General features: G+C 51.0%; 1 protein-coding gene across 1 annotated transcript in view; it reads left to right on the top strand.

Annotated features, from left to right (window-relative positions):
• Positions 1 to 2,767: 2,767 nt before the first annotated feature.
• LMBRD1 (LMBR1 domain containing 1) overlaps positions 2,768 to 10,823 on the top strand; it is a gene marked incomplete at both ends in the record, with an annotated part of 94,842 nt that continues 86,786 nt past the window's right edge. The window contains 2 exons of the mRNA XM_081997867.1: positions 2,768 to 2,851; positions 3,359 to 3,535. Coding sequence (XP_081853993.1) covers positions 2,768 to 2,851; positions 3,359 to 3,535 — 261 coding nt within the window. The remainder of the gene's footprint in view (positions 2,852 to 3,358; positions 3,536 to 10,823) is intronic.

Raw genomic sequence — 10,823 nt, 5'->3', positions numbered from 1 at the left:
GAGCCCACCTGCATTGACATGAATGGTCCTTCACTTGGTTCACTTCAGCACCACAGCCACTGCACAGCCACCTGCCTGCTGCCTGCGCCCTCACACCAAACGGAACCCCAGCGCAAGCATCTGCCCCTCCAGAATGAGCCTCCCAAACACCACCATTTCTCCATCAGCAGACCCTTTCTTGCAATGCTACAAGCTCACCTAAAACCTGCACCCATGACCAACCATCTAAGCAGCTTGTGAATAACCACCGCACTTTGCTTCCAACTCCACTGCCCTCACAGTAAGTTAACACAATGGTACAGGTATCTGCCCCTGCAAAGAACATTTCCCTCAACAAGCACCTACCTGCAAGGTTTACAAGCTCTCCAGAACCCTCCTCAACTCATTATCACTTGGTTCATGAATGCTGCCACACGCCAGTGCCCTCCACACTGCCCTGACGACAAACAGAGAAATACAGCATGTGTCCACTGCTCTGACGGGAAGCTTCCAACCCTCTTGTCCTCCGAACCACAGGTCCCTCCTTGCAAAGCTGCAAGCCCATCTAAACTCCTGCCACTCCCAACCACCCCACATATAGCTTGTGAGTGCCATCACAACACTTTCACTGCAAACTGAGTCCAGAAAAGATGTTAGCTACTTCATGGCAAAGTTGCTCCACCACACACACCACCAGATACCTTCTCCTGAGAAAACAAGTCCACCTGAGCACACATCTCAGGTTCCCGGTGCTCACAAGCACCACCACACACTACTGCCTCATATATAGCCCTCATAATAAATTAAGGCTCAGCAAAGGCAAAAAACAGTCTGGGGTGAGGCGCTCGCAATTCCTTCACCAACAGATGCCTTCTCTCAAGGCTATGAGCCCAGGAGAAGTCCTAGCTCTCACCTGACCTTACACTTAGTTCATGAGCACTGTTGCCACCACAAGCTCCTGTCACTCATACTGGCCTCACAGCAACCGGAAGATTGGTACTTCAGGGCCAAGCTACTCCTGCCCCAAACAGTCTCTTCTCACAAAACAGCCTGAATCTCAACAGCCTCGTACTTGGCTCATGGGTACCTTTGCTCTCACAGCAAGTAGAAACATAGCAAAAGTATCTACTGTTTCAGGATAAGAATGTGGCCACTCCTGTACACTGGCAGGTCCCTTCCTGCACCTCTGTGAACCCGTTGTACCAAGGCTGATGAACTATCAAAGCTCGTGCACGTTTTCACCCCTGAGCCACCTGCACACCAAACAGAAACCCAGCACACCAGCCTATGCTCCGGAACAAGGCTCCCAACCTACCCCCGTGGGCACTCCTGCAGACTCCACTGCACCTGACCCGCACAAAGCCCTCACAACAGATTAAAGGCTAAGACAGGTGTCAGCACCTTTAAGTTGAGCCTCTCCCACTCCCCTGCCACCACATCCATGCTTTCAAGGCTACGAGCTCCCCTGAGCACCACCTAAGCCCTCCCCAAGGTCGCCCTCACACCAGCTGTTAGCGTCCCCGCACTGAGGCAGGGCTTCTTGCCAGACCATGATCCCGCCCCAAGGCCACGTGCACCACCACCTGCCGCTCCCGTCCCCTACTGCCCTCACAGGCCGTGGCGGCCCAGCACCGCCACCCCACGTCCCCCCTCCGTAGGCTCCGAGCCTCCTCCAGCAACCCGCCGCTTAACTGGCAGGTACCTCACGCCACTTGAAAGCCTCCCAGAGGCAGGGGCTGCTCGAGGGTGAGGCTGCCTACCAGCCTCGATGGTACGAGCCTGCCTGCGACACCGCACCCCGCCCTTCGCTCCTCAGTGCCATCGCAGTAAAGTCAAGCCCAGGGCAAAGGCATCAGGGTGCGCTGCCTGGCCTGGCCTGGCCTGGCCTGGCCTCACACCCCAGGCCGCCGTTTCCCTCTGGCCGCCAGCCGCGCTTACCTCGTGAGCGCCGCCCTCACGCTCACCAGACTGAGGCTCCGCCCTCCGCCGGATGACAGTCCCGCTCTCACGGCTCCGCCTGCCCGACCTCGTGCGCACCACTGCCGTCGCACGCTGCCCACTCCCCCCTCCCCCGTCCCCCGCAAAAACCTCTCCGCATGTGTCCGGATGGGAATGAGACGCCAACGAAGCCCGCTTCGGGAAGCTGTACGTGACATAGGAAAATATTTTAGGTACTTTAACGGAGAAAAGCATCAATCAAAAAGTTGAAAGCGCTCGAGACCTCTTAGCGCATCCTTTATCTTCCCCCAAGTCCCCTTTTTAAACTGCCGCTGCTCATTAAACAGGAGTCCCCAGGGGCCGAGCGTTGCTCTGCCTCTGCCTCCTGGCCCCGGGAGGAGCGGGACAGACGAGGCCCACGTGGGAGCTAGGGGCGAGGACACCGGGCAGCGGCCCCCGGCTTCGCTCACCCAGCGGGGCGCGGGGGATCACCCTGTTGCGGTCCTGGACCCCGACCGCTGCGCTCGGTCGCGGGAGACTCCCGGCAGCGCGCTGCCGGCTCCCGCCACCTTTCCCCTCCGGCCGCGCCTTTCTCGCGCCACAAATTAACGCGGCGGACGCCCTGCGTGGCGAGCCCCTGGCTACCAGCCCCTCACTGCTGATTGCCGCGCCGGTAGCGGGACACGTCAGGCCGGGACAGGAGCCGCCAACTGCTAACTAAAGTGAAAGCTGTCACCGTCACCGGCGCATGATGTCACACTGCGCGGCGCGCCGGGCAGTTGTTTAGGCACGGTCCCCATGGTGACGTGAGGCCCGCCCCGTTAAAAGTCCCCGCCTCAGGGGGGCGGGTATGCCGTCGGTGACGGAAGCGAAGATGGCGGCGGCGGCCTCCGAGCTGCTGACGGGATGGTGCCTCTTCGGCCTGGCGCTGCTGGTGAGAGGCGGCTCTCCCGCCGCCGGGGCGCCGCTGCCCCAGCCACGCTCCCCTTCCTCCCCTCCTGGCGGGATCCCCACCTTCCCGTCCGCTAGCCCTGGCCGGGCCGGCCGCTCCTCCTTCCTCGGCCCCTCGCTCTTCCAGCCCCGGGCTTCCCGGAGCCCGGCTGCGAGCGCTCCCCCGGGGGCGGCGGCGGTGCCGTGGGGCCCAGCAGAGCCCAGAGCGGAGGGTGCGGGGCTATCGTGCCTTCCTGCCTGGGTGATCGGCGCTGCCCGTGTGTGTTTTAGCCTGCTGCGAGTGCTGCCCTGGTTGTCGCTCAGGCTGTCCTCGGCCAGGTACAAAGAGCGAATTGTGCGTGGTGAATATAACAGCGATGCTTAGGGCTCGGTGAAAAGTGTGTTGAGGCTATGCCAGTCATCAGTACCGAGGTACAGGGTCTAATAGCAGTACCTGATTTCTGACATCCTCATTACACAACTCGTAACTATCTTTCCCCGTGTATTTCAGGCTATTCTAACTTTCTGCTGGGTTTATGTGCGCAAGTATCAGAGTCGGCGGGAAAGTGAAGTGATTTCTACCATAACAGCTATCTTTGCGTTGGCAGTTGCTCTTATTTCGTCGGCGCTACTACCAGTGGACATCTTCTTGGTTTCGTACATGAAAAATCAAAATGGTACATTTAAGGTATGGACTTTTACAAATGTTACTTTGCCTCTTTAAAAGAAGCACTTGTGTTGAAAGAGGATGTTCGTGGGTTGTCAAGAGTGTTTGAAACCAATGCTAATACCTGTTCTAGTGCACAAGTGTTTTGGAAAGCTGGGAATTAGTACTGTGAATACAACACTGAGCTTAGTGTTGTAATTCGAACTGGATTTCGGTTTTCCTTTTGTTTTTGATATTCTGTTCATTTTCAAACGTTCATTCCTCCTGTTGTGCTAAAAGGAGTGCATATACCATCCTGAAGATACAAATCAGTCTCAGATATGTTGTTTTTTATTACATAATGGGGCATTGTAAAATGGAATTTGTTGCCCCTTTGTTCAAAACTAGACTATATTGCCCATTTGCGGTTTAAGGTTGCTTTGATTGTCTCTTTTACCAGCATTCTCTTATTCTGGTACTGAAACATTTAGACTTACAAAACTTTACTGTGTTAATCTTCCTATAATGTAAATCCTGAGTTAATAAGCTTTTTTTCAACAAGAGGGAAAGCTGGAAAAACCCTTGGGGGAGGAAATACAGTAGTATCTCTTCTTGGCTGATATTCCCTTAACTGAACTACTGTTTTTATGAACTTAAACTGTAGGGGGTTGCTGTGCTAAATGAGTTCTTGATGAGACGAGTATTCACTGTAGTCTGCTCTAAGCATCACTGTAAGTAAGAGTTCCTCCTAATGCTTAAAGCATTGGCCTTTTTAGTTTTCAAGGAGGTTCTTGAAGGTAGTGACCCAGAGTCTTTGTGAGGATACTACCATTAAAAGCAGGTGAAACTGGAGCATGTTAGTAATCTGAATAACAGATTAGTTTGGTTTGGAGCTTATCTGGATCTATAGTAAAAGAGATGATCCTGAAACAAATGGAAGAGTGGGCAGGCCTGCAAATGCCTGCACACTAGATGCAAAGACTGTATTCCCTTCCAGCCCTACTTCTAAAGGGAAACTTAGGCCCTGAAGGTCCTTGATGAAACCTCAGAATGAGCTTGCAGCTGATACAGTGCTTCTTGGCTGGTGCTCATGTAAATGAAAGTCATAAGAAGCCTTTAGAATTGAGTTGTGATGTGATGTTTGTTGTGTTTATTGCTCAGTGGTAATACAGAATAAATTAAGCTGTTCAGTGTTATTGTTAAAAGTTTGTGTCTTCGGACCTTGTTTGTTCAGCATTAAAATGGATATAGAAGGTGGAAGAGACCTTTCATATGTCATGATGCTAGCAGGTCAATGAGAACAATACTGAGCCTGACCAGGGAGTGAAATAATAATGGTGTAACAAGGCCCAGCTGAAATATGCACATCTGCTTGGGACTAAGGAAAACCTCCTGTTGCAAAGGAGGCCTGTTTTGTTAATGTATGCATTCCCTGATTTGAAAAACAAACCTGTGAGGAGAGTAGGAGGCCAAAAATGGTCATGCAGTCACTACAGTCTTCTTCAAGGAAGCATGATTAATAGAAGGAAAATTACTATACTTAAAATACTATTGTTTTTGAGCTAGATTTCATTGTTAATGGCCACATGCTGTGATATGATGGGTAGATTTTTTAAAAAAACTACCTGAAATCAAGCTTTCATGCTTGTGGTAAAGCTTTTATATCTTTAAAGTACCTTTGCCTATGCTTCTGAGGTGTCTTGGTCCTGCGTAGTGCCTAATGTTTGTAGATGCTGCTGATGGCCTGTTGAAGTAAAATTGCACCATACTGCCTTGCAGAAGAATTCTTCCTTATCTTTTTAAAGTACAGCTGAATGAGTTTATAGCTTTGCAGCAAACACATGAGATCTTCTGATATTAATGCATTTGATCCAACACAAGCATTGAAATTGTGATATAGAAATATTAACATGGCCTTCCTGATAATGGTGAGTGGATCTGAAGTCAGTCAGAACATACAAACCTATACATAAACACATACTTTTATTGATTTGGTAATTTCAATTTAGGAATAATGTCAAATTAGGAGATTGACAGCATCTTAATGTGATATCTTCATGAGTTGTTAAAGCTTTTAACACTGTCCTGGGTAATGTGTGCTTCTCTTCTGCTACTGCTTCACAAGTAAGACAGACTGGATTGGGTTCAGAATATTTCCAAGAGACTGCTCCCCTTCCTCTGGACCATTCTTTCATACCCAGTACTTCCAAGGCCCTATATCTGACGCTGGGATCTGAAGGACTATGACTCTGGCACGGATCCTTTGTTTTGGATAGCTGGAGTGAGTTAAGTCTTCACTAGATTATTCTTCTCAGTGAATTTTTGAGGCTGATCCAGGTAGCAGATGTGGATAACAATCTCTGTAGATAAATCATTAGTTAATCAGAAAACCTTTCCAACTGCATGATTTCAGAGCTTATGCCAAAAGAGTAGTGGCAGTTATCCAGATCTGAGGTAAACAATTTTTTTTGCTATACGTCCTCTTTTCTCTACCTCCCAGCTGTAATCCCCAGTGTTGGTGTGAGAGAGATGAGAAAGTCGAGGGTGCTCAGCTTACAAGGAGGAGGTACTGTGTGGGGACTTCCAGTTTTTTTAATGCATCTGACCCTACTATCAACTTGTAGGTGTTCTTGAGGTTTTCCTGTGAACAGACTCGAACATGCTTCTCCCTGAGTCTGCTACTAATAGCAGAGGTTAAATTGAAGGCATAGTCTAAAGGTTCAAAGTACTTACTGTGAATTGTGTGTTCAGTGGCAAGCCATGGTGTATGTACTGGCTACAAGGATTGGCTTAAAGGTCTGAAGTGTAGTACGCAGGCAGATTACCCTTCTATGAAGGCTGTCAAAATGATGCTTCTTTCTGGATGAATTCATTTAAAAGTGTTGTATAGCTCATCATGTGTTCTGAGGTACCTTCCTTGGCAAGGGGGCCACATACTATACCGTGGTCAGCCTTTGTTAAACTTGAGGTTTTGTCCATTTCTATAGGACTATTAACCTGAAAGATGTATAAACAGTATGTCATTCTTTACTGTAAACAAGTGGCTTGTGGCATTTGGTACCTTTTGGTGGCTCTCACCATATTTTGTGAGACTTATCAAATATTATGTTAAAGCTTTTTATAGTGAGTGAATTAAGTAGTTGTGGTATTAGAAGGTTTTGTGTAGTAGTTGTGTAGCTCCTTAGGAAAGGAGCAGTGGTACATGGGCTTGGGTGGCCATTATTCCTATGCACAGTAGAATTCGTTGCAACAACACCTTTTCTGGAGGCTGGGATTACTTTGACTCTTAGTGCTGTTAAGTAAGAAAGCAGGCTTTTGGGTCTAGTACTAATCAAAAGAACCTTGTAAGACAAGTCCTGATAATATTCACCAGCACCACTTTTATCTTGAAGACTTTGGCTGTTTGCACTGACAGTGCGTTAAGTTGTGCAAAGGACTTCAGATACCTCCAGATAGATTGGATCTGTTTGATCTGAAAGCTTGTTTGATTTATAATGAGTACTTAGGGTGAGGTTTTCTGTTCCTAAGTTAAAGACTTAAGATTGCTGCTGGAACCCAAGACTGAGTCTCACCTACAAGTCTCATAAATATTTAAAACATAACTGATGCTGGCTTGTGGCAGGAAGATTGTTTGAAACAAGGGCGTTATTGTTATCACACTGGCTTTTTTTATTCTATTGTTGATGCAGCAGAAGGCAAAGGGAGGTGATGCGAACCTTTTTTTTGAAACGTGTGGATTCCTGCTACTATATGAAGTTAAGAGCCAGTGACATTTCCTTCAGTCCAGTTAGACTGAACACCTCACAGACCTTGGGTGTTTGCCTGAGCCATTAAAAGACAGTTGCCCCCTTAATGGTTCAAAGAGTAGTATCTGTTTAATGGGAGATTTTGCAGACCATACTGTTAAGATTTTTTTTTTGTGTCTTGGGAGAAATTAATTGTGTAGCTGCTCAAAATACAGAACCACTAGACATGTCAGGTTTTTTTGTACTAGAAGGGTGTTAGCTGAGAAGTCGTTATTGGAAGCCACCGAGGCGAAGGGCTACGGAGCGAAGGATCGCGCCGGGGGAGCCTTCCCGACGCGGCCAAACCGCGAAGGCGGCAGCACAGGGAGCGAGAGGGTGCCCCAGCTTCCCCCTCCGACCCCCGGCCGGCGGAGCGGGCTCCTAACGAGCGGCAGCTCTGACTCAGCGTGGGCGGGGCCCAGGGCGGCGGCGGCCAAAACCCCTCGCCTTACAAGAGCAGCCCCCGGGAGCGCGGCAAACAGGGCGGGCAAACAGGGCGTGGCACGTCAGGAGGGTGTAGCGTGTTAGTTTGCGCGGCAGTTAGCGCGGGCAGGGCGTGCAGGGGAGGCGTGCGGGCGGGGTACAGTACAAGTGGCCATCGGCCTCCCAGAGGAGGCTCAGCCATGGTCGCCACTCGGCTGAAAACCGGGGCCAGAAAGACTGTGGCGACACAGATGGAGCTCCCGCTCAGGCTCGCGGCTGTCCAAGTATCCGGCTGCAAAGAGTGCCTGAGCCTGTCGGTTGTACCAGAGACTGACGGGGACACTACCCGCGTGCGGTGCGACTAGGTCAGCGACCTGCTCAGCCTGGTAGCAGAGCTGAAAGAGGAAGTGGAGAGGCTGAGGAGCATTAGGGAGTGTGAGAGGGAGATAGATTGATGGAGCCACACCCTGGCGGCCCTGAGGCAGGGGCAGCTGGTGGAGGCTCCACAAGCAGCAAGAGATCCCCTGTCCTCTTGCTGCCGGGCAGAAGGAGAGGACCTAAGAGATGAGGGGAAATGGAAGCAGGTCCCTCCTCAGAGAGGTCGGCGAATTCCCTCCTGGCCTCCCTCACCGTCCCAGCTGCCCTTACGCATCAGGTATGGGGCTCAGGAACATGAGGACCCTGACGAAGGTCCGTCCGAGGGGGTGCCTAGGGTGAGTCAACGAGCCCCACGCATCAAGACGTCCTTAGTTAAGAAAAAGAGGAGGGTGATTGTTGTAGGTGACTCCCTCCTAAGGGGTACAGAGGGCCCAATATGTCGACCAGACCCAACTCACAGGGAAGTCTGCTGCCTCCCTGGGGCCTGGGTGAGAGACATCACCAGGAAACTCCCTGGTCTGGTTCGGCCCACTGATTACTACCCGCTGTTGGTCATGCAGGTTGGCAATGATGAGGTTGCCCTAAGAAGCCCAAAGGCAGTCAAAAAGGACTTGAGAGCACTGGGGCGACTGGTCAATGGAGCGGGAGCACAGGTAGTGTTTTCGTCAATCCCTTCAGTGACGGGGAAGAACGCTGAAAGGAACAGGAAAGCACATCTGATCAACACGTGGCTCAGGGGCTGGTGCCGTCGTCAGAATTTTGGGTTTTTTGACCACGGGGCGGTTTATACGGCACCGGGCCTACTCGCAGCTGATGGAGTGCAACTGACGCCGAGGGGCAAAAGGATTCTTGCTCATGAGCTGGCAGGCCTCATTGAGAGGGCTTTAAACTAGAATTGGAGGGGGGAGGGGCTAAAACCGGGCTCACTAGAGTTGAGCCTAGGGGTAGGTTCAATGTGTCAGAGTTGAAATCGATAGCCCAGCTCAGGTGCATCTACACCAATGCACGCAGCATGGGCACCAAACAGGAGGAGCTGGAAGCCATTGTGCAGCGCGACAGCTATGACATAGTTGCCATCACAGAAACATGGTGGGATGCTTCTCATGACTGGAGTGCTGCAATGGATGGCTATAAGCTCTTCCGAAGGGATAGGCAGGGAAGGAGAGGCGGTGGGGTGGCTCTGTATGTTAGGGAGTGTTTTGATTGCATAGAAATCGAAGATTGTGAAGACCAAGTAGAGTGCTTGTGGGTAAGGATGAGGGGGAAGGCCAATGAGGCAGACATCCTGCTGGGAGTCTGTTACAGGCCACCCAACCAGGATGAAGAGACGGATGAGACATTCTATAAGCGACTGGCGGAGGTCTCGCATTCGCTGGCCCTTGTTCTTCTGGGGGACTTCAACCTACCGGACATCTGCTGGAAGTTTAACACGGCAGAGAGGAAACAGTCTAGGAGGTTCCTGGAGTGTGTGGAGGATAACTTCCTGACACAGCTGGTGAGTGAGCCCACCAGGGGAGATGCCTTACTGGACCTGCTGTTTACAAACAGAGAAGGACTGGTGAGAGATGTGGTGGTCGGAGGCCATCTTGGGCTTAGCGACCACGACATGATAGAATTCTCGGTTGTGAGGGAAGTAAGGAGAGGGGTCAGCAAAACTGCTATCATGGACTTCCGGAGGGCAGACTTTGGCCTGTTCAGGTCACTGGTTGAGAGAGTCCCTTGGGAGACAGTCCTGAAGGACAAAGGGGTCCAGGAAGGCTGGACAGTCTTCCAGAAGGAAATCTTAAAGGCGCAGGAGCAGGTGGTCCCCATGTGCCGTAAGAAGAGCTGGCGGGGAAGGCGACCGGCCTGGCTGAACAGGGAGATTTTGCTGGGACTCAGGGAAAAGAGGAGAGTTTATCACCTCTGGAAGAAGGGGCAGGCAACTCACGAAGAGTACAAGGATCTCGTTAGGTCAAACAGGGACAAAATTAGAAAGGCAAAAGCCCAGCTAGAGCTCAGTCTGGCCACAGTCGTAAAGGATAATAAAAAATGCTTCTACAAATATATTAACAACAAAAAGAGAGGCAAGGAGAATCTCCATCCCCTACTGGATATGGCGGGGAACATTGTCTCCAAGGACGAGGACAAGGCTGAGGTACTTAATGCCTTCCTCGCCTCAGTCTTTAATAGCCAGTCCAGGTATCCGCAGGGTATTCAGCCCCCTGAGCTGGAAGATGGGGATGGAGAGCACAATGTACTCCTCATAATCCAGGAGGAAGCAGTCAAGGACATGCTAAGCCACCTGGACACCCACAAGTCTATGGGGCCTGATGAGATCCACCCGAGAGTACTGAGAGAGCTGGCGGAGGAGCTTGCCAAGCCACTCTCCATCATCTATCAGCAGTGCTGGTTAACAGGAGAGGTCCCAGAAGACTGGAGGCTTGCCAATGTGACGCCCGTCTACAAGAAAGGCCGGAAGGAGGATCCTGGGAACTACAGGCCTGTCAGCCTGACCTCTGTACCAGGGAAGATTATGGAGCGGTTGGTCTTGAGAGTGCTCACAGGGCATCTGCAGGACAACCAAAGGATCAGGCCCAGCCAGCATGGGTTCATGAAAGGCAGGTCCTGCTTGACCAACCTGATCTCCTTCTATGACCAGGTGACCTGCCTAGTGGATGAGGGAAAGGCTGTGGACGTTGTCTACCTGGACTTTAGTAAAGCCTTTGACAGTGTCTCCCACAGCATTCTCCTGGAGAAACTGG

This window comes from Phaethon aethereus (genome assembly GCF_964289735.1).
Source record: "Phaethon aethereus genome assembly, chromosome: 3".
NCBI lineage: Eukaryota > Metazoa > Chordata > Aves > Phaethontiformes > Phaethontidae > Phaethon > Phaethon aethereus.
This window is presented reverse-complemented; position numbering and strand designations above follow the sequence as displayed.